A 25,056-nucleotide genomic window follows, 5' to 3' on the forward strand; every position below is an offset into this window, starting at 1 on the left:
GAGCTGAGACTGTACACTACAATCAGTTTTTAAAAAAATGCCTCTAGATAAAGTGCTGTGCTCTGGGTTATACTCTGCATCAGAAAGTATATTATCCCTTAAAATATCTACTTTTATTCTTAAACTTTACTGCTCATATACTAGCAGGAGTTAGCTTTTAGTGGGAAAACATGTTCATGCTGTTCCTGGCCCAGCGTTGGGGAAGAGCATCTCCTGCAGGTCACACACAGCACTTGGGGACATTGCTGCTCCTTAGTGCCTCTTAGTGCCCAAATGGGTGCTGCCTTTTTTGCTACAGGGGGGAGGTTTATGGTGACATTGCAACAGGCTCCACAGAAGAAGGGATTTGCTGGACAGATCAAGCAGGCTGACAATCCTGCAGTAAGCTGTCACCTTCCATCTTCTCAAGTGAGCAGTCACCTCCTCCTTACCCCTCGAAAAACAGCCTCTACAAGGCATGGGAAAGGATGGCTGTGTGCTCCAAGCTCTTGATTTGGGAAGGCGAGTTTTCAGCCATCTTGCTTTTCCTTGTGAAGCTGCTTGCACACAGAGCTCAGGGATGTTTTTATTCACCAAAATAATGCTCATTGTCCCCTTGGACTGATGCTGCATGCTTGGTCTAGTGCAGCCAACACTATCACCATGCCAGGAGGTTCATGGAGGTGGATGAGGAGGCACTCACTACTGACTTTATAAGGTATATCTAGCTTTTCTGAGGTTAGTACCTACTATCTGCCATCATGTTCACAGAACTGCTCTAGTCAGCTTCCTCAAAGTCCTCATAGCAGTCAGAAAAGAAAGATATGGGAGCCCATAAAGCCAGCAATGAATGAAAAAGTCAGGCCTGACAGGTGTGGTGACCATTAAGAGCAGAACTGTGCTTGTGACAGTGGCTGTATCACTCTGCTCCAGCAAACCTGAAGTGTAGTTTCAGAATGCCTGACAATTTACAAAAGGAGGAGAAAACAAGATTCTTGCATTTCATCTCCACAATGCTATATTTATTTACCTTTGTGTGTATGTATGGCCAATAGGTCCAGGGAAGGGATTCTGCCCCTGTACTCAGTGCTGGTGAGGTCACAGCTTGAGTCCTGTGTCCAGTTCTGGAACCCTCAGATCAGGAAGGAGACTGAGGTGCTGGAGCAGGTCCAGAGAAGAGCAAGGAGGCTGTGAAGGGATCCAGCACAAGTCCTGTGAGGAAGGGCTGAGGGAGCTGGGGGTGTTCAGCCTGGAGCAGAGGAGGCTCAGGGGAGACCTCATCACTATTTACAACTCCCTGAAAGGAGGCTGGAGCCAGGGGTGGGTCGGTCTCTTCTCACAGGCAGCCATCAGTAAGACAAGAGGCCATGGACTTAAGCTCTGCCAGAGCAGGTTTAGGTTGGATATTAGGAGGAAATTCTTTACAGAGAGGGTGATCAGGCATTGGAATGGGCTGCCCAGGGAGGTGGTGGATTCTCTGTCCCTGGAGGTTTTTAAGGAGAGACTGATGTGGCACTCAGTGCCATGGTCTGGGAACCACAGTGGCAGGGGATCAAGGGTTGGACTTGATGATCTCAGAGATTCTTTCCAACACATATGATTCTGTGATTTTGTGATTCTATGATTTTATGTAGGTGCATCTGTACATCTTACTCTGCTCTACAGTAATCCTGGCCAACAGAATGTAATTATGGTATCATGGAATCTTGTCTCCTCATCACTATCAGGGGCCCTTCTGTCGTCTTTACAGATTCGCCCTCTTTTCTATGTAAATATTTTTCCCGCCTTTCCCTTTTGCAAAGCAAAGAAGTTGTTTACAAGCTATTTGTAGATTATAAACAGCTCCTAGAAGGGAAATGCCCTTGAAGCAGTGAGGGTATTCTGCTTGCAGCATACAGTACATGCTAATAGCATCTTGAGAGAATTACTATTACCTCATAGAAGAGGCATTTTCATTAAAATAGAAATCTTACCATGATCCTTAGATTGGATTTTTACCTTCTTTCGCATATTTCAGATGAGTCAACAATCACAGATTGCTCGTTCATTGTTCAAAAGCTCCAAAGAATTACTCAATCCTAAGTAGTGCCACTTCCCGTGATTGCCTCTTTGCAACTTCTGTGAAGCACCAGGCAACAGAACAGGCAAACAACCAGCACAGAAAGCTTGAATCTGGCAGTATTCCTAGGGTTTTTCACAGAGTTAGTAAAACATACCTTCGAATACATTGTTATATCTATTGCAGCTTGCTCATGGTAGGTGTTAATTGAGTGTTCATCGTAAATTCACAAACTGATGCTTAAAACTGAATTATGATCTTCCAGGTTGCCTGATACCTTTATCTGACCAAGTTCATGCAGACTCAGCCATGTGCAGAGGAACTTGGCATGACTGCACTTTATCTGCCTTTGTATTTCTCGCGCAATAGGATAGGAATGAGAGGAAGAGAATATATAAGGGATCCCCACTGAGAATCAGTTCTATAAATTATGTATTATGCAGACACTATTCTGCTGATGCTATCTGATCCCCAATTCTCGGTGCCTTGTTTTTCCATCTATAAATAGCTATGGCCAGGTTTTCTGTTGTAAAATGACAATGACAAAACCAGAAACCTTTGCCATTTAATAACCTCTGCAAAAGAAGAATAGAGTAGTATTTTTCATAACTGTAATGTCCTCAGGGATTTAACAATCTGGGAACATAAGCAGCACTATGTTCATGATAAGATACTGGTAGTAAAAGTGGGAATAACCATGCTGAATATTAAAGAGGGATATGCCCTATTTTCAGGATCATTGGTATAAAATCTGGTATTGCGAATTTTCCTGTCAAGTTTTGTCTGTGTAGGACCATTTTGCTTTTTGTTCCTCCCTCTAGATCCAAATGCTTTGACTGGACAGACTGGACCTGACCACGCTCTTATAGGAGGAATTGTGGCTGTAGTTGTCTTTGTAACACTATGTTCTATAATTCTCCTTGGTCGATACCTGGCAAGACATAAAGGTAAGACAGATTTAGTACAAGTTCAGTCACTTTTGAAAACAAGGTATGATTTCACTTGGGAGTGCTGTTCCCTTTCATTTTCTCCCATCTGATAAGTGATTTGGACAAGAAAGCTCTGTTCACATTCCATTCATGAGGGAAGTTTTACACAGATTTCCAGTGTAGTGGCTAAGGCAAAGGACATCCAGTTATATGCCCAAGGTCATATCATAAGTCAGTGATTTACAGAGAATGAGAGATAAGATCGGCCCTTGTCTCTATCCCTTAGCTCTAAAAACTTGATTACATGATTTCATAGTTTCACTAGCATAACAACTCAGTAGAATGTACATACACTGAGTGAACAAGATTTTTATTCTTTTTTAAGTGTGATAATAGTATTTATTTCAAAGATAATATTAGAAGCCATTGGTGAGTTTTCAGATATTTGACTCTCTTACCAATGATCCCAGTGGAATAACTCTCTCATTCCCAGGTGAAGCTTTACTTTCTTCAGAGTTCTCACCTTAAGAATTCCACTTCCTTCATTATCAGTCACCCCTGCCACTAGAAATAATGATGTGATATTGTATGTAATAATAATGCTGACAGTGACTTGTTATTAAGCTTCTGTGTGATTCTTTTTTGACCCAGTTAATTCCAAAATAATTTCTTACAATTTAACTTCTAATTGACTTGTAGACCAGTTGTTAAAACTCAGTTGATTTCCTCACCCTGACAAAAAAAAAAAAAAAAAAAAAAAAAAAAAATGAAGAGGGGATTAATCAATTAATCAATACTAATATAACAAGGATAACATTAAGATAATAGCAGACATAAACTGGTAAAAGTATGTTTTTATTTTATTGGAATGTGTAGGGGAAAACAGAGATTTTTTTTTTAACGAGCCGGTGAAGGTGTCTCTTTTGCTTTACTTCCCTGAATGAACACTTATGCATCCTGTGCCAATATAAATAATGGTTTTCACAGAGGAAAAGGTGAATATTGGACATAATTCTTTTTATTCATATCCTGAGCATTAAAATATCTGTGATAGTATAATATGTGTTGGTTCAGTTAATAAAACTACCCCAATTTTGTAAATTTTTGGAAATTACTATGATATTATTCTGTGAAATGAAAGTATAGATATGATAATGAAAAAGTAGAAATACAAAAATAATCCAAAGCCATTTTTTAAGAAAACAAGCACTTATGAATATCTAAGTCTTCAAAGTTGGCTTGTTTTTATGGGTAGTTCTTCCATGAAATAAGCAAGATTTCATCAGCTACTCTGTAATTGCAAAATACATTGCATATTACTGCAGTTAGATAAAGTGGACTTTTATTAAAATATTTCCTTAATGTACTGTGGATATCCTTGAATTTGTGTCTGTGCATTATTAGTATTAATGCTATATTTCTGAGAAAAATTAGCAAGTTGAGCAGACCTGTATGATGTACACTAGAACTTTGTAAAGATATTTCTCCATTCATGAAGCAATTGGAGCACTGTTAGAAATGTACTTCCTGTGATGCAGCATAAAACTAAAACAATCCTAATGGTTTTTTTTTTTTGTTTTTTTTCTTTTTTTTCCTGTACTGATTCCTGTAGGAACATACTTAACAAATGAAGCAAAAGGAGCTGAAGATGCACCGGATGCCGACACAGCCATTATCAATGCAGAAGGCAGCCAAGTCAATGCTGAGGAGAAAAAGGAGTATTTCATTTAGATGCAGAGCTAGAATCTTGGAGTTTTACTTATCAGGCTGACTGCTGGAGAAAACTGGCTATCATTTCTCAGAATTCATTCCTGCCATCTTCTGCTATCTTTATTAACTCACACACCTGCTCTAAGTAGCCAGTTTATGCCAACAATCAGCTCTTGACATCATCATTCTATAATTACAGTATCATGCATAAAGCAGGACATTTCTTATTGCCTAAAATTCATATCCACTGCTCTCTTAACATACAGTGCTTGAATATACAGCCTTAACAATGTTAATCATCATCTTAATCCAAGTTTTCTACATATTTAAATGTTATGCAGGTTTCTTCTTTTTTCCTTTTTCTTTTATCATGTCCCTATGAGTATGTCATAGAACAGTATTCATAACAAATAGTGTTTGGTAAGGACCTAATTTACTTACATAAAATTTTAAGTCTAAGATTAGTGGTTTACAAAGAGTGTTTTATACATGTCTATCTATAATTCAAAAAACAACTTGTTTTTGAAAGATATGCCCTAGAAAACACAAAATTAAATCTTTTTAGTGTAGTCTCTTGTATGTTTGTATTTGGTAGAAAAAAAAAAAAAAATCTGTCCACTGAATTTTTTGTTTTGGTTTGCTTTGTTTTGTTATATTTTAATTGGTACCTTGACAACAGTGCCACGTTTCAGTGATAAAACCATGCTGAATAGGTATACGGATTCTGCAAAGTTAGATAATAGTGCTTCATTTGGATAAAATTTGTCCTGCCCCTTTACTGCTTTTTGGAATTGCAAAGATTAGGGAACTTTCTGAGTAATTTCTGTTTTCATAATTTATTTGCTTCACATAAACTCACCTGCCTACTCAAATTTGAAGTGTTCATGGGCACACTGCAAGGCATTTTAGTATCTGTATATAGTGCATATAATAAATTCAGTTAAGCATTATTTGATACATATTTAACTTTTTTGGCAGTAGCTAAGTCAGTCACACGTAAGCATTTTCTAATGTTCATTATATCCCTTTAGATATGACTCAAATCAATATTCTGAGTAGTTAACATGTATTAGTATCTTTTTGTCTGTATGTCCTAGCACTGTTCAGCAGCAAACTTTTCTAGTTCTTGTTAATTTTTCTTTGTTATACAATGGAAGCACAATGTTATATGGAAAGGTAGTTTTAAGCTAACAACCAGTGCACAGCCTCAGGTTTTAAATTACAACCACATTTGATTACTATCCTTAAAAAATACTTTTGAGTTGCTAAAGTTATCAGATTTTTAATTTGGCAGTTCCAGAGCTGCTTGTCTATGTTGATTTGCCAAAAAAAAAAAAAAATTAAAAAAAAAAAAAGAAAGAAAAAAAGAAAAAAAAAAGAAAAAAAAAAACCTCAAAAAACTCCTAAAAAATAGAAGTGTTAAAACAAAAGATATATGTTTTGTGTATACAGTAAATGGACTAATTCTTTATATTAAATTCCTGTCTATGCATTTTGTGAGGTACAAACTTATGTCACCGTGAATGATAGAGAATTCCTGCCATGCTTTTAGCTCCACAGTGAAAGTCTCTGTTTGGATTATTTCTGAATTTTTTTGTGTAATTGACAGCTGAAAAATCACATGCTCTTAAATATGACAACAAAACACTGTAAGCCCATTGGCTTATTTCCTCTTCCAATGAAATAAAAAGGCTGCTATAACAGCTCTTGGAAATGATTCTACACTGGAGAACGCAAGTTAGTCTAGCCAGAGCTTGTCTTGCTCTGAAGTTTTGCACCTTTGACAAAAGAGTATTTCTCTCTGGTTTCTGTGTTTGTGAAGCCTAAAAGCATGATGGTCTGCTGTAAAGAACTTTCTCCTGGGATTTTATTTTTGTGTGGGGAAGGGAGAGTTTGGAATATGACATCATGTAGTATGGTAAAATGGAAGATAAAGGTGCTGTGTCAGATTATTTATCAGAAGAGTATAAACCTTTTAAGGACAATATTAGAGTATTTTAATTGTTTTTGTTGGAACATTTATCTTGTTAATTTCTAAGGAAAAAAAAGGTGACTTCAATCAAAGCAGCACTTTTTTCAAAATATACAGACAAATAATATGATGTGGTTGAGTGTTAACATAATAAATCATATACAGTATGACATTTTAAAGAAATAAGTCTGCATTGATGTGATTGCATGCTTGTTTTTACAGTTCACTCCATACCCATCTGTGGAAAAATGCAATAATATGTTAATATAATATGGTAGTTTGAGAGAACCAGGTAGGTGCTACTAGACACATTGAAAACTAGTATAGGTTTACAAGATATTCATGTCTTTCAAAACATACACATGTAAAAAGGCTGGCAAAGGAAGTAATTCAATTTAATACCAAAAATATGGGTTCTTGTCACAACAGCAGGTTACATTAGCTACAGAACAATATAGAATCACAGAATCATAGAACGGTTTGGGTTGGAAGGGACCAAGGACATCTCCCAGTAGACCAGGTTCCTCAAAGTCCTGTACAACCTGTCCTTGAACACTTCCAGGGAGGGGGCATCCACAACTTCCTTGGGCAACCTGTTACAGTGTTTCACCACTCTCACACTGAAGCCTAAACTAATTCTACCTTCTTGCAATTTAAAGACATTACGTATGACAAGGTTTTATTTCAGGATCTAGGGCCTGGTTCAGCTAAGCATTTAAGCTTCAGCTGCAGGAGAAGTTCCCTGGGACTGTAAGGCACTATTCATTCACTTAAAAATAAGTTCTTCCCTGGATGAGAGCCTTATCTGGTCAAGTGGAATTCCCCACCAGCATAGTGTTTACCCATTTTTTCATTCTTTCTGACTCCAGCTTGCTTGAATAATAGGGTTGTTACTTGAACTGCTGCCCAATCAAGGTCAGGCAGGACCTTCAAAAGCAAGGTAGTCCTTGGGGGTAATCATTTCAAACCATTTTCTCCAGTGGCATAGAAACAGTGTTTAAACTTGGTAAAAAGAGATATAAGTTGTACTGATAACATAGGTTATTGAATTGTTTTGTGTTTAAAACTTCTCACATGTGCTTGTTTTTAATGAAGCTGATCTTCCATTATCTTGCACCTGGTGATGTCCCTTTCGTCTGTGCAAACCGGGTGTGAAAAAACCCACACCAGGCTTTCTGCCTGACTAGCACTTTCTAAGCCTGTCTGGTCTTTACCCTCTTTTTGTGAGCAGAACCATGGCTAAATGCTGATGACATTCTGTAGGTTAAAAGCCAGTTATCTGTTCCTTTTGTCCATGATCCCATTCTGAAATACCACTTTGGTTATTGTGTGAGGTATCCAGCCAGTGTGTAAAACAGAGGCTCTGAATGGGAACCGCCCTCACTAAGATGTGTGTGACATCCTCTTCCACACACACTTGCAGAGTAGTTTTCTCAAGACCAGGTAGCTAGTTTCTGCCAGTGTACTGTTTACAGTGTTGGTTGCTGATTATTTTTAAACTTTTTGATGTAGATTTTTTTTAATTGTTCGGGGTTTTTTTAATGCTTCAACATTCTCATGATTTGAGCAAGAAAGCGGTGCATCAGAGGACAAGGGGTGCATCCTCCCGCTCTTTTACTGTCATCTGACAAACCAAGAAACAGTTTAAGGAACCTGATGTTTAACTTGAGGCTTGGAATTTAAGCTAGAACAGTGGAAAAAGTGGAAAAAGTTTCCACATTACTTAAGGATGGTTCGTCTTGCACTGAGACTCCCTCTATAAAGGAATAAGTGAAGAAAACCAACTTTTCTAAATAAGACATGAAAGTTACCATCTTGTGTATTTTCATTACAGTATAATATATATATATATAAGTATTCAATGAAAAGAAAGGACAGAATCATCTGTAATTATGTAATTCATTATTGTAACAGCACTGAAGTTACCATGTACGCACATGTACAGTAGCTATTTCAACAGTTACAGTGTAGTTACATGTAATTCCCTGTAACATCGCAGTTATAGTGTAATTTAGTGCCACTTATTGTAAAGTGTTACCAAAAGGAAAATGGAGATCTTACCTTTACAATTCCAATGAAATTAAAGGTAAGTTTATGAAATTAGCACCATAAATCTGATATTGCATTTATTAATTAAGGAGGTGATATAAAACTTCATGTTCACAGTGCAGCTTTCCCCAACACTTATCCAGACTCTTCCAAGTGTCTAATCTCTACACCCCTAGGAAATGGTAATCTGTGATGAACAAACCAAAAATCCACCTACTTCAACTTTAATTGAATAAGCTGTCGAATAGTGAAAAAGAAACAACAATACAAGTAATGCTTTTTATTAAGTGGCACAAAGTACACACTAAAAACTATGCAAAAATATAGGTAAATACAGTGTACGTACATGTAAGTATCTTGTACTTTCTGTGTATGGATATTGGAAAACCGTGTAATTATAATATGCATTTTGATTATTTCAAGCAGGGGGACAACCCCTAACAGTCACAAGGAGAAACTGGAAGGTACATGTACAAGCAGTGGATATCCTAATGCAATATGTGTAATTCCTCTATTTGCAATGAAAACTAATTTATAAGACTGCTTATACCACTCCTCATTCTCACTAGCTTTGCTTTCCATTTCTTTGAGGCCCATTACTGAAACACCTTTAGGCAAAGTAAGACACCGACTCCATTAATGGCTGTGCTGCCAGCACTCTCTAAGTCTGGCAGCAGTGTTTTCTAATCTATTTCTGGCTCAACAGCACAAGTTTCCTCTTTTTTCTGTCCTCAAGGGAGCCTAGTATGTTAAGATGCTGAAATATGCTGCCATATGTCCTGGTATTTTTAGCATGAACAGCAGAGAAAGAGAGCGAACTGCATTCTTCTGACCCCTATTTTGCTGAATCACCTCACCTGGAATTTCTACTACTTGCTCAGTAACACCAGGTAATCTTAAATTGTAAGTACAAAATGCTTCCATCAAAATGCAGAGGATACCTTTAATGATAAAGCTAACATTTTGTAAACGTGCAGTTTTGTATTACTGATTATTTTACTTGCCACCTTTCCATCATACCCTACCAGAAGGAATGCACTGAAAGAAAGATAACATAGAATAGCAAAAAAAAAAAAAAAAAAAAAAAATTGTAAGCCTTCTTGTGGTTACCATTGCTATACCCCTCCTTTATGTCCTGTGTAACAGGCAAACAGATGTGTTTAGCAACTGCCATTAGCATCATTCCACACTACACTATTCCTAGAATAGGACATCTACCTCTTGGTCTGAATATTAGCTATGAGATATTTGTATACATATTAGAATACTACTGAATTCTTGGTGTAGTCTTGAAATCAGATCACTGTATTTTTTTTTCTGTTAAAAATAGGAAAAAATATTGCCTGGGTTCATAGTTATTGCCCTGTTCTTTAGTAATTTTGAAATAGTTTGAGCTTTAAACAGGGCATAAGGACACAGCCTCAGCTGGTATAAATCAGCTTCACTCTGTTGCCTTAAATGTGGGCCAATTTACACTGGCTAGGGATTCATCCTAAACATCTTAAAAATAAACTGCTATAACACATCAATATTTAGTCATCACTAGATGATGATGTGTAATCCAACTGCATCACGATTCTTTCCAGTAAGGCATGAAAGTTTGAAGAGACACTTTTAAAAGCACATGCAAGCTTTTGAACTAAATATGCAATATCAATGCTGTTGAGATATTCTGACATGTCTCTTACTTATTTAGACATATTGCCAGGACATGTTTACATTAAAAACACTTAATGCATGGGGGACATGGAAGGACTGTTGCAAACAATAAGAGCAAATTCAATGGGTCGAGCAGCCTTCGATATCACCAGAGCAGAGCAGAAACTCTAATTGAGAGTGGGACTTCCTACATGTTTTTTTCCAGAATGGAGGTAGCGCCTCTACAGCAAATGGAGTTGTCTGCTTGGCATTAAGAGAAGTTAGTACAGTTCCTTCTTGCTATCAATAAATCTAACCCAGCACTCTGCACTTGTTTTAACTCAGGAGGAAATAAGGGTATAAACATGGTTTAACAGCACACTTCCGTATCACTTCACGTTCTCGGGATGCTCCAAGCTTTGTGCGCTTCCAGCAGCCCTTAAGGGAATTCTTCCAGCATCTAGGAATCATCTTGTTGCCAAGCTATGTTCGTTTTCTTCAGCAACGTTTAATGTACCCACAGTACTAGGGGCTTCCAGAGCCTCTTAGTAAATGGCAAAAAACCATCTTCATGGCTTGTGTATTTACTATAAATCTACCCTCCATGTTCTGTGTCTTAAGTAATTTATTCTCTGCTGGGCTAAAAGAGGCAGTCCAATTGGAAGGAAGGCAGGAAAAAAAAATCTAAGAATATCTTTTCCCTAAAAGGAACAATCTGTGTTACTGTTAAATAAAAGTTCAAGGATCTTTTTTTTTTTTTTTTTTTTTTTTTTAGTTAAAAAAAAAAAAAACAAAAGGAAATATTTTAGATGCAAAGCAAAGCCTGTTGGGTTCAGCACTTTAGCACTTTTTCTGTGTCCAGGGTGAAGCCAGCAGTGTTTCGTGTGTGAGCTCTGAGCTTGCATTTCAGCACAAACTACAGACAGACCTACTCTGCCTTTATGCATGGTGCTGAAAATCACTGAAGTTGTTTTCTTCTAAAGATACTGATTCCTGTAGTCTTATTCTACGGTGAAGTCATTGAATGGTTTTCATAATAGGTTCAAAAGGAGGGCTTTTAAAGTAATGACTTGTAAAGAAAATAATAATGATCATCATCAACTCTCTATGTTGTTATGAAGAGGAGGAAAAGCTTTAATTGCTGGACTGAATTCTTTATCACTTCCTCTTTCTCTCCTTGCTATGCATATTGATTAATGTTAGTAAATATGCAGTTGCACATGTTGTCCTTTTTCAGTGAAAGCAGATCTCTTTATATCCCTATATAACTTCCATAGAAATATGCAAATGTGACCTACAATCATCTGCCTAAACAGTGAGCCAAGAGAGTGAACTCATGGATTACTAGATTCATATATGTCCTGCTTCCATGAAAGTTTGGTACAATACTCCTATTGATTTCAAAAGAACAAGGCTCAAGCATTTAAGGCACATGTTTGAGTTGCTATTTAGATCTTTTCCAACAGAATTATAAAGCATTCCTTGTGCATCCTTTACTCTTAGCCTAGATACTTTCTAATTACAAAAAACCTTCAGTTCAGCAGGAAGTTTCCTAGAATAAATAATATGGCATAATTTGTAAAAGGCCTGTAACAACATCTATTCATAGTCAGTGTAAGAATATTCTCCCAGGAACTCCAGTGTACTCTGCTCTTACACTGGCAGTTTAAGGCCTTGGGAAGGATGTATTTGAATGGTACAGAAATACAACCGCTAATCTGTAAACAAAATCCATGGAATTAAACATATTGCACTGATGAAGAGACACATTTTCTTCTTTTAAATACATCTTTAATAACTTTAAGCAGACAAAATGCATATTGTAATGTCAGGTACATGACACTTGCATGTTGCTATGCCTATATACTTACAAAGTATTCAATGTGTACTTAGTGGCGCTTAAAAAATGTCATGTACAATTCTTCTAAACATTCTTACAGGGTTCCCATTTGCACTTCATCTTTCAGAAAAGTCTTGTCAGAAAAATGTCTGATGAATATTATTGAAAAAAAATAAAATTTCAATTTTAGTTATCTGTTGGACATTTCTGAATTGTCTATTCATTTCATATATTTGCTGGTGCTTGCCTGTTTGGCAGTGGAGTTGATTTAGACCAGTGGCTCTTCACAGACAGTTCACTAAGCAGGTTTTGCTGTTTCTAGTAGAAGTGTCATAATCATCTACTTTTCCAAATATTAATTCTGATATTTTAAACAGTTATCCAAGGAAGAAATCTGTAAGATACTGGTATTTTACAGATAATTACAAATTCTATTATTTTATTTGATGTTTATATACTATTTACTGTGTATTGCTCTATGGTTTCTCCTGACTGACAAAGTAGAAACTTTTGGATGCTGTTCTCACCGTAGGAGAAATTTATCCCTATGAAGAGGTCAAGTTCTGAAAAAGCATTTAAGCCTGTGGGACTTAAATGGTGGCTTAGCCTTCTTGAAGCAAATTCACAGAAAGTTTTCTATATGTCTTGCCATGCTTGAGTTGGTCTCATAAAGGACAAGAAGGTCACTGGTCTCAAAGGGAGAGAGACAAATGTCACAGGGAAGAGGAAATTCTGAGAGGGTTTGTGTTTATGAAAAAGAAGCAAGTCCCAGCTACAGACAGAGACTCCAACAGAGTTTGGTACATCCCTGTAGATGATACCCCAGTGTTGTTGTGCATCTCTGATGGCAGAGCTTTTCTATGACCTAAACTAAAGCACATATTCAACAAATGGACAGCACTGCTACATTCAACAGATTTGTTCTTGTCTTTATTTAGTCCTTTTCACTAGAGCAAAAGATGTCCCTTTAAGCCTTTTTAAATGTGCAATAGCATACTTTTTAAATACAGCCATGATGTATGATTCACCAGATCATTGAAGTTATATGTCCATGATTTAGGGCAAAGCATGCTAGAAATGTACAATGTACCAAATGAAAATGACACAGCACAAGAAATGACACAATACACTACTAGATCTACAGTTTTCTGCAGTTAAACTGTAATTTTTTAAGTGCTCTCTGCCTTTCCTTGGCTAAGGTATATTTTTACAGTGACTTCCATAACCAGGTATGTCACTCACATGGTTCTTTTCTTAAAAATGATCCTAAATCTATATATACAGGTATGAGATGTCTTTCATCAATAGCCAACAAAATATCTGCCCTCCTCCCAACTTTAGTAAGTACTAAAAGTCCCTTTTTGTCTGGATTATTTGTTTGGGTTTGCTTGTTTTAGTTTGGTTGAGGGTCCTTTTGCTATAGGAATACTATAAGGGGGGGGAAAAGTCATGATTTTTTTAAACTGTAAAGGCTTCTTGAACTTTTCATTGAATACTGAGAATAATTTCATTGACCAGCAGAGCCTCTGTGTCACAGTGGTAACTGCATTATACACTATTGTGAAAGAGAGTCTGCCTAAGCCTTTTAATAGTCATCAGGCCCCTATATGAAGATGCACACACCTTTTCAAAAGTAGTGTTACAGAGCAACATTTGGCCGAGCTCTGCTGTTAAGTTTAAGGTAAAGGTAAGTGCTGTTAGTGAAATTCTGAGCTAATCAAGTGGGGATAATGAAGAGGATTCCTTGCTTGACAAGAGTCATACTACATTGCCTTCTGCTTCTGCTTCAAGCACTTGGCAACATCCTGAGCCACGGGGGGGCACTTTTGATTAGCTCTGGGCTACTTCCTTGCCCTAGCTCTTGCTCCTGCTGAGTTGGTAGCATTAGCTTCTCTGCTGCTCAAGGCTAAGAGGCAAGGGCCTTATTGATTCTGTAAGCTGCACGCAGGAAGAAAAGAAGACAGAGAGTGTTTTTAAGCAAGCCGGAAAGATTTTTTAGAAAGAGGCCTCTTCTTTATTCTGTGGCAACTTACAGGAAATTAGCACTAATGTCAGCTGGTAAGGAAAGTAACCATCCCTGCTTGGTGTGTGGTGGGGGGAGTACATCCTCCTGATTGTGGCAGCTGGCTGGGTGAAAGAGGGAGTGAGCAGATAGAGGAGACAAAGCTGTGCATGTGCCAGGAGCAGAGGAGATGGGTTTATCCCTGCCTAGGTGTGGGACCACAGGGGAGCCTGTTAGTCTTATTTTCAGTTTGTATTCACTTCTAGAGCTCTGGCTACAAGGGTTTCAAAAAGAAACTGGTCCAACAAGCAGAATCACTGAGCTACTGAACAGCAAGCAGCATTCTTTAAAACCCTGATACCAACACCTAGCAAACAGGCTTTGAGTTGGCTGAACTTATAAAGAAGTTGGAATTTGTAAGATACAAAGAAAAGAAGAAGAAACAAGCAGATCAGGATTTGGGCCTAGACACATGAAGCTGGTTAGAAAGTACAAGTAAAAAATGGAAAAAATACCTTTTGCAACAGCTTTTAGTTCTGTATGAGCATTAGCCAGCACTGTCTCAGGAAATAGAACATATTTCATATAATTCTATAATTTTCCAGTGCATTCTCACTCTTTTTGGAGCATCTAATGCTAACCTCTGAGACAAAAGTGCATACACCATGATGTGATCCAGTTAAAGTACCTCATTACATTGCACTCACTAACATACTATGAGATTACCCTCCAGAACAGCAGTAAGCAACATGAGTAAGAGCTGTCATATTTATTTTCTCATCCACTCCCCATGGAGGAGTGTGAGTGCAATGAAGCATTGTGGTTTATTTATTTATTCATTTATCTATTTTTGTATTTCCCCTATGCTTATGTAAGAAGTTTAGATTAAAAATGCCCTTCATACTTGGAGAAGAAACCAATACAGTTTGTGATGGTCCCTTCTTCCTGTGAGATTCAATGTTCCAGTTTTAGAAAATTCTCCTTATAAAACCTTCATTGTGATAGGGGAATAAAGTTATTGATGATGGTCTACATTTAAGAGCTCTAGGGAGCCTTTCAGCTACTTTCAACTCTGGCTTTTAAAATAAAATCCAAGACCTTGGACTAAATTCTAAAAACTAAGAATCTAATGTAGGCTGCAGGGAGCAGGGGAGGCTTGCTTGTTACTAAGAAGGTGCATTCAAGCTTTGCATGCCTTTGAGGGTGCCTGAGGACATTCCTTATGGCCAGCTATACTGCACTGCTGTAGCCCACCTGGGTGGTGACACAGATGCATTGCTGCCTCCACCTTCAAATTCATTTATTGCCTTAAAAGTGGTAAGAAAAACAATGGTAATGGTTGCTGCTGTGGAAAAGGGCAGCAATATTCCTGCTTGGGAGTAGCAATGCTCCTGTGTCATTTTGAGGGCTGTGGCTGGCATTTTACAGAGGCAGACTGATGCCTGAATGTTATTACTCAGTACAATTAGGATTGGTGCCCTCTTCATGCAGGTAGCACGAGTACAGTGCATCTAACCATCCAGCCTTCTGTCTGCGTGAGGAAACCAAAGCTGATGTAGGAGAGGAGTTATCCCATGGACCTGGACATCTGCAAGATGAAAGTATGGTCTTCTAGAACTTCTCCTTGGGTGCTTCATGCCAGCAAAACTGATGTCAGTACCTTTCCCTTTTACAGCAACACTTGTGCAGCACACAAAAACCTCTTTGAGAGCTAGCTTGTTTCACTGAGTAGAAGGGAAAAGGGTCACTAGGTCATTACAGAGACTCATTTACAGATCACAAGCTTCTTCTCTGATGGGTGATTTACAGGCTGTAAGAAGTCTATTCACATCTAATATCAAAAGTTACTGAAACATGAATGCAGGGTCTTATTCTGGGTCTCTTTGAAACTCTCAGTGGTCTGTAATTTGGGGTTTTAATTTTTCAGGTTATAGGAGCTCATAAGTGCACAGATACACAGAAATATACACACATGTATATATTTCTATGTATTTTTCTCTGCCTCCTTCTTACCTCAGTCTTCTACTTGTTTTACTACTCCAAGCTCATGATTTTACCAAAGTCTGTCAGGACACATTTTTTTCATGTTTTTTTTAATATCTGCACAGCTGCCCATGATGTTTTCTGTGGCACAGGTAAACTGACTTTAAGTTTACTCATTGATCATCAATTTTCATTGAAAGTTTTTCAACAGGAGACATATTCAGACTTTCTAGAAGAGGCCCAAATATATACAAAGTGGGATGGGGGAAAACATTCTGAATTTTCACACTATACTGACTACAGCTAGGCTGTATTCACTGAAGTGACAGTGCCTGAACATCAGTCCCTGAAGCTGCTGATGGCTGCACCCAGGAAGGGGAGGAAACTCTTGGTTATGTTACTGCTTTATGGCTCTGCTACAGATCAGTAGAGTGTCTGTGTCAGCATGAGCACCAAATCAGGGCATTACTTGACCACCAAATCACATATTTTTCTCCGCCAACATAATTCTTTATTTCTTTCAAAGTGGGAAGGAAATCGTGTGGCTTGTTTCAATGTGCCTGGGGCCTTGATTCAACCAATGAATCATGATCATCCTGCCTTGCTGTAGGGCAAAAACAAAGTGGTATTTTACTTTAATGCACAAAGCTAACAAATAGGTGTTCCTTGGACTTGGGAATAAGGGGTAGAGAATTTTACAGGCTGGGTGTTATGGAGAAGAACAGGAAATACAACAAATGTGAGAATAAGAAGAGTGTAGGCAGGAAGAGACTCTGCAATACTTTGCCCAGCACTCTAAGTCTCATGAGATTCACAATTAAAGAAGGGGAATGTAGCAAAAGATTCAGATAAGGCTACAAAAACTGTTAAGGGCTCAGGAAGGGAATTAAATAGAAATTCCAAAGCAAAGGGAGAGAGAGAGAGAGGTGCCTAAGAAATAAGATGATGGCAGACTGACAGAGCGTCACGCGGCACTGCTGATATGCCTTAAAGTCCCCCGAGCTGGGACTGAGGAGGCATCACATCAGGTTCCCGACAGAAAGGACTTCCACTGTCACTCACATGTGGCCTTCGAACTGATCAAATGGTACTGCTAAAAACACACACTGAGCCCGAGAGAGCAAGCTGGCTACAGGCAACACCTTCAGAATACAATATGTAGTGGACAATAAAGCAGAAGGCAATTGCTTGGGGTTCCTATAGCCACAAGAGCTCCCCTTTCCAAAAATGAGGGGACTTGGTAACATTGTCTAAAGCATTCCCTGTTCTTTTGGTGTATAAGTATACTAGCAACTTCCACTGGAACCAACATATTTGTTATACATATTTACATCTGCCTAACTCCCCTCCCTATCTGTACTGGAGACATAAGGAACTCGGCAGCAGTTGCTTCAGGCCAATGATCTGCTTCAGCTATCACAAGAAAATGGCAAGTTCAGTCATAGCCTTTGTCACCAGCTGCCACCCACTTACTGGGGTGCTTGCCAAGAAGAAAGACAGACAGTCACTCTGACAATGGCAGAGGCATTCTCCCTTCTTTACAGCTAAAAAGAACTCTAACCCCCCCTGTTTAAATTTATACTGAAAGAGGCTAAACCTTGGTGCACTATTAACATGCTCAAGAGAAAAAACTTGACAATCTCTCACCTTCTTATATACCTTGGGCAGGAGATGTGTCTTTTGTGTCAAGACAATGAAATTTGTGATAATTAACAAAAAGAATGGAGTGAAGATCATTGACAGAGTTTCACTAGCCTCAGAGTTTATTGTACAAGTCATGAAATTCTCTTGCAAGTAGACTGTATAAACTGGGATCATTATATATGAATATAAAGGAAAGCCCTTGCTGCCCCTTATAACCAGAAGTGAGCTAATTTATAGTTTTATTTAATTTTGCTAATAAAAAAACCCAACAATGACTGGGCAGACATCACATACATAGGAAACAAGGTGAAACGGAACCACAGAAATAAATCTGATTTTTATCAAAGCTGTGTCCGTTTAAAATCAGCCTTATTCCCTGGATGTTTCTGAAATACTCCTTATTCAAGTAAATCTAAGTAAGCACAGAACCCAATTACTGCTTTTGAAAAGAGCTGGATGTAGTGTCATCCTAGGGCAAGGAACAGAGAAAGGTTTATTTCTGTTTTGGGTTGGTTTTTTTTTTCTATTTGAATTACCTCATGCCAAAGTTCTTGTTAGGCACCATGAGAGACATCTGAAAAAAGTGCATAAAGTGTTACAGTCCTGCTGGCTCTGCCCCCACACCTCATCTCGCCTCTGAAAAAAACAGTAGCATGTTAATGCACTGACCTTTTCCAAGAAGCAGAGACATCTATACAGCTTGTTTCTAAGCTAATGCATAGGAATTGAGAGTGGGAGGATATTGGGAAAGATGAGTGTCTGGCACAGTACTATACTAGTAGTGAATTGTCCATTTTTCAAGTTATAAAATGTGCAATTACAGCTGGACGGGGGGAAAAAAAAGAAGGGAAAAAAAAAAAAAAACCAACCAAAAAAACAACCTGAAAATATATACTGGAAGTCACAGAAAAGCAGGCTGTGGTAGACTACAGGAGAATTTAGTAAATATGACAGAGAAAAAACACGAGCAGATATTCCTAAGAAGAGGTTGTTATAGGAGAGAATTGTGGGCCTGCAGGGAAAGGTCTGGGAATTAAATGTCCTCATAAAATTCACTGGGCAGAGCTGCTTTCAGTAGCTGTGCTAAGCTCCAAGAAATACAAACGACTTATTTCTGAGGAACACATAGCCCAATACAGTGTGACTAACCCGTATCCCCTTGCTCCTTGCTGGCCAAGCAGCCATTCTGATGATCAGCTTGCTATGAAAAACTAACTCCTTTGTTGGTACAGACCTGGCACAAAGAACCAGCTAAATCTTGTACTATGGGACTGATCTAACAACTTCATCTGACTAGTACGGGACTACTGTGGCATTTATGTAGTGGAGAACCAAGGTGCAAACTGAAATAAAACCTGTCTCACTAAGACTTCTGTGTGAAAGGTCCCTTTGCAAATCATCACTCTCCAAGAGACAAAAACAAAACAAAACAAAACAAAAAAAAATCCTTAAGGTTAGCTTCTGGATAACCACTGTTCCTTTCTAAATTTATTTGTACCAGGTAACATTCTCTAGGAAAGAGCTGATATTCAGAACCCTAAGAAAACTGGCACGCACAATTTTGCTTTGTTTTGTTTTCTGTTGCTTGTTTGTTTGCTCGCTTTTAAAACAACAACAACAACAACAAAAAAAATCTCGAAGAACCTGGGTTTCTCATTACTTCCTAGGGTAATTAATGAGAAAGTCTATTCATACATTGGAAAACCATGTTTCAAAACAGCATCTGAGCTGTGATGAATGAAGCCAAAATCTGCCTCACTTACTTATGTTCCTGTGCCTCTTTTTAACCAAAAGTCCCATAGCAGCATAACTAAGGAATACAGATCATAACTGATTTGACTTCACAATGTATTTGAGATATATATACTGATGTGTCTAAATATATTTATTCAAATCCCTAGGCATCTTTGAAAAAAATCCTTGAGACTCTCTTTGTATATTTGTGCAAATGTATTTTATTGTTAGGTTTTTTTTTGGGGGGGAGGAGGAGTTACTTTAGGAGGTATTTTCTTCCTCAGAGCCCTTTAACTGTCAGGAGCAAAATCAGTATTAGAACACCTGGATTTCACTGGGTTTTGGGTTTTTGAGAAAGCCTGGTATCCACTTCATGTTTCCGATCTATGAAATAAAGGTAATACTTAAGGCAGTTTTAGAAATTCCTTTCAGATTGTTGTGTTAAGAATTAGCCTTTGACTCTTACTAATATGTTAGTTTAACTCCCATTATACTTTCCATTAGATTTACACTTGTGTTAGGTTGGTATCAGGAAAGTGAATGTCTGTGAATGTCTGATATGGTGGCTGATACTCAGCAGGATCTACAATTAGGTATCTGACAGAGCTGGAACTGTAGTACCCAGGCTAAAAATAAGCAGGTATCTCTGAATCCTGACACTGGAAAAGGTGTGTTCTCAACAGGCGAACTCGTGTCCTGCTGTAATATTTACTGCATCTTCAGGAATGTAAAGTAAAACAACTTTGGAAACAGACAGGATGTATGACAGTCAGGTGGAAAGAGTCAGATGGAAGAGAAAGTCAGAGGATAGAAAGTCATAATTAAGGTTTCTCTTTAGTACGGAGTTCTAACAACATCGAATTGCTATTAGAAATTGTTCCCAGTATTTGTTCCAAATAGAAAACAATAATTTACAGGGAACTGGCAGTAGCAGCAGGTATTGAACTGGCAGAAACTACTGAAGGCTTTATTGTGATTTTCCTGCCATTATAAAAGGTTTGGATTGTCTGGGTATAGCATAATGCAAAATTCTTTGCCCACCCAAGAAAAATAAATTTATGTGTGAATTAATTAAAAATAATACTAATTTTTTTCAAGATACTGCCTGATACTAATGTACAGCCTGGTTGCCCAGAGTAGGAGTTCCAATACAGGCTATTTCTCTGTTGTTTTTTTACTTTAGCTGTTCCTTGCTTTATTTAGAAATAGTCACATAATTTTTTCCTACTCTGTATCTCTCATATGGACTAAACAATAAGTATTACTAGAAGACATGGGAATGTAACAATACATCTTTTTTGGAGCTACTGCTGAGTTAGAAATATTGCATCAAGGCTTCTCTTAGATTCGTAGACTATAAAACTAGTACTTCAGTTTGTATGGTTAGTTCAGAAGACTGCAAGTGCAGTTTACAGAAGTGTATGACAGTGATATATTTTCTAGCAGCAAATTAGTCCAAGCAAGTTTTAAAGCTTGCACTGACATATATAATTCTTAACAAGTTTCAAACTGTCTCCTCCAGGCTATGATTAATTTCATTAGATATTCTTAGTTAAGAAAAAAAGGAAGAGTAATAAGGTAGTCTGTCAATCACAAATTCTAGAAAAAAAAAAAAAAAATCACAGATTAAGTAATTTTTACATACTGTGTACTTAATTCTCATCTCACTGACACGAAAATGGTTCTGCTACACTCATAATCCATACTTTTAAGCAGATGAAGTTTCAGTTTTAGCACCAAGCATTGAAATCAGTCTGATGTATTTATCTCAAAAGTGCTCCTCCAAAATGGAGATTATGTAACAATGTGTTTTGCATTTATCTGTTCCCCAAGACTATGAAATACCATCTAAATGGCAAAATTATGTGCCCATAGCAAAATGTCACTAGATAGTTAATAGGCAAAACTATGCATATTATGCAGTGAAGAGTATTTATGCCATAAATGAAAGATTAAAGTAATAATTTAAAGCTAGAATTCTGCATTGTTCTGGTCAAGTTATGAAGCAAATTGATACATTCATCACAAAGACAGAACTTATGTGGGAAAGCAACTTCCAGCCTAAGTACCTAATAACAGAAAACATCATTAAGAAGGACCCATTGTCCCATGTTAATGTGGCTTTTGCTAATCCTCGATTATTAACATTTTTTTTTCCCCTGATGATTCCATCACAGATTTGAATTCCCAAAAGAAGCTTGACCCATCGTTAGCACTGATATATTTCTAAAGTAGGGGAATTTACAGTTTGGGCATTATATCTCTTCACTGGTAACTGCTTTCCTAGTCCTGCCTTCCTCCCACACAGGATTTGCCCATCAGTTGCTTGTTTGACTGATTGGTTTCTCTGATCAGGAGGCATGGCTTTGTCTTTGCCATGCTATTGCCCAGCACCTGGCTATCACTGACTTCAGCTGTTGTCCTTCTTGCTGACTCTTAAGCAGGTATGGGAGGGACAAGGGGAGGAAAAGTAGTTTGTTTCTTTCTTGCCTTTGCCTACAGCTTCCTCCCTTTCACCTGTAGTTCACTACAGGTTTCTACAAGAGGAAAGGCCTCTTCCCTGTCTTTTTTGCTTTTACACCATTACAGGGTCCTTGGGGTTTGTTTTTATTTTATTTTTCTTTCAGTTTCTTTTTTACTTTCTGCCTTCTTGACTCACTTTGCCCCACTTCCATCAAAGACAGTACAGCTGAAGACAGACAACAGCCCCAGAGCATCATGGCAGTAAGTATAAATAATTTGTGTTCAGAGCAATATCCAGCATTTTTCAGGTTGCTACCTTTATTTTCACAAGAGTCTATGATAAAGGGTGGGTAGTGGTTTCATATCACAGAGAGGAATCTGAATACAGACAAGTGGACTAGTAAGGGGGTTTAAGTATTAACCTTGTGGTACCTAACCTTCAGTGTTGACCTGTCAGAGTAGAGTCTAGAGTTCTGCTTTAAATTTATGTCAGTGGATTTGGGTGCCTAGATTGTGGATCCTCAGCCCACTGAAAACAGACATATATAAAATCAATCTGGAATGTTAGACAACAGTAGATCATTACAAAAGGGATATGTCTGAATTTCCACCTTTCTATGGAGCTTTGCCAAACTACCTGAGTCTATAATAAATCAACTATACATTTGGGCTCAGTGCTGGAACATTTTACCTGAACCTCTTCCAGAAATCAGATCAGATGGCAGATTCACTGGGAAGGGTAATGGGGTTATATGGACCCCCAACGTCAGCATTTAGCATTCTGGCATGAGTGCTTTCCTGTAAAGTGATGTGGCTGCAGAAACACCCACATTGGCTTCAGGGTTTGTTTGTCACCACTGCCAACTCTTGCAAGAATAAGATCATAACTTTACTGGGTCAATGATGATAAGAATAACCCTTGAGGTTCACAGCTAGGGACCTAGCCTATTCTTCTGCAAAGTCAAATCACCTAAAAAAGGAGGGGGCAAATGAACTCCTCCCTCCCTGCACTGTTGCTGGTTTAGCTATGCAGTAGCTGTACAGGTGCTGGAAGATGTGGGCTTGAATTACCCAAGTGGAGTGGCCTTCTTCCAAAATGAGATGATCACAACAGGTGACTACTTTACCCGTGCAGACCTATGTAAGATGTGAAGGTACCATTGCTGCAGTTTTCTATCTGATTTTTGAGAAAAAATGTGATCTGTCAGACACTGGTTCTCCCCCTCAACAAAATGTACAAAGTACAATGCCATCCATTCTCTTGGCATTGGATGTCCATCTCCGTGGTAAATAGCTTAAGGGTGACCAGAGTACTTCTCACACAGGGAACACACCAGCCTGCCAAGAAGGAAGTTTTATACACCCAACTCAGGCAGCTGCAATTTTCCACTTGGAATTGCTCACTTAGGAGTTATGGCTACTGCCAGCATCAACTTCAGGGGCTGGCTCAGGATAGTGGCTATGTTTTATACAGCAATTTGGACCCTTGTTCAAGCCTTTCTCATCACAGTAGATCCTTTTCAGTCATCCATGGATGTTGTCACATGGTTAACAACACAAACTAATACGTGTAGTCATTCTGCTAATTTCTGTGTAGGATTACAGTGTAGTGGAAATATAAGAGCTAATAGAAATGCTTGGTCAGGCTAAGGAGAGTTGGGCTTTTTGCCACTTTCTCACTATAGGTCCTCTGATACCACTCACTTCTGCTTTACAATAACCCCTGCAACTCCCATCACACGAATATTGCTCAGAGTCTGTCAGTCATGGCTTCAGTGTGCCAGATGTGATGTTATGTTATGCCAAATGTGGACTGAACTCAGTGCTAGTGTGACTCACCATCAAACCATCTTGTCCTGTAAGCCAAACAAGATTTAATAAAAGAAAAGAAGAAAAAAAAAGGGGTTGGTGGGGGTGATCTTAGACATGACTATTTTGCATGTTAGTTGGATCTCTTGGTTCAGTTCACTACACATGTTAAAAAGCAGTATATTTACTAGCCTCTGTTTTTATATAAGTGAGCAGTGAGTGGCCTCAATATAAGTGGAAAATAGCTTGAAAAGAGGATTTTTTTTTTTTTTTGTTGCTGTAACAGTGCATGGATTTTTGGGGCTGTTTGGAGCAATTTCACAGAAACAAGAGCAGATTAAAGGAGGTAATGACATGTTTGTAATTTCATTCCTAAGGCTCATGGTGTCCTTGCCTCTGTCTAGTTTTCAGCCTGGAGATAAATCAAGGGCTTCAATTTCCAAATCTGTCATAGAAGCTTCACAAATAAAAATGCTGACAAAAAATATCTGCTTTTAAATGGCTACTTGCAAGCACTGACAACTAGCAGTCTATACATCTTTCACCTTACAGGGAAGAGAAACAGTGTGTATTGCCAGGAAAAATGAAAAGGATAAAGGCAGTGCTCCGAAAGTTAAAGTAATCTAGAAGTATTACAACAATAAACCATTTACACTCATGTTTTGAATGTTAGATGAAAATAGATTTCAGGTGGTGTATTAACAAAAAGCATCACAGCTGTCTGGTGCGGGGGAAGAAGTAAAACCTATGTGGAGTTAGAATATAAAGTAGAGAGACCATGTGGACGTGCAAAATTCCTTCCCACCCCAGATGCCATTACAGCTGCTGTGGCTGCTCCACATGTGCTGCATTGTGCCCACAGAGAGAGCTGTGCATGACTGGGGGGGAGTGGGAAACAGGCACCATGAAAACCAGCGCAGATTATGCTGGTTAATGCTGAATAATTTGCTGTATCTGTTAGCTGCAGGCTCTAGTTTTTGCAGGATATGAATTCCAATTAAAAAGCAGAGCTGTAGCAGTCAATAGTAATAGGTAAGCTACGCGAATTACTTTGCCAAAACAGGGCTGAAATGGCAGCTAGAAGTGCTTCAGCTGGCAACACGGCACAGTCCCTGAACCTCCAGAAACCCTGGCCATGGCCCTGTGCAGTGACTGCCCACAAGGAGAATGGTGTCTGGTGGTCATGCCTATAGTCTCCTTTGACTGTGGGAATGAATTTTGTACGAAGATTGTAGAGCCATAACG

General features: G+C 38.3%; 1 protein-coding gene across 4 annotated transcripts in view; it reads left to right on the plus strand.

Annotated features, from left to right (window-relative positions):
• CADM2 (cell adhesion molecule 2) overlaps positions 1–12,369 on the plus strand; it is a 619,460-nt gene extending 607,091 nt beyond the window's left edge. For all 4 annotated transcript variants that reach the window (XM_071756013.1, XM_071756028.1, XM_071756019.1 and 1 more), the window contains 2 exons: positions 2,860–2,985; positions 4,580–12,369. In XM_071756013.1, coding sequence (XP_071612114.1) covers positions 2,860–2,985; positions 4,580–4,698 — 245 coding nt within the window. In that variant the 3' untranslated portion in view covers positions 4,699–12,369. The remainder of the gene's footprint in view (positions 1–2,859; positions 2,986–4,579) is intronic.
• The last annotated feature ends 12,687 nt before the right edge of the window (positions 12,370–25,056 follow it).

Source organism: Heliangelus exortis, chromosome 1 (genome assembly GCF_036169615.1).
Source record: "Heliangelus exortis chromosome 1, bHelExo1.hap1, whole genome shotgun sequence".
NCBI classification, from domain to species: Eukaryota; Metazoa; Chordata; class Aves; order Apodiformes; family Trochilidae; genus Heliangelus; species Heliangelus exortis.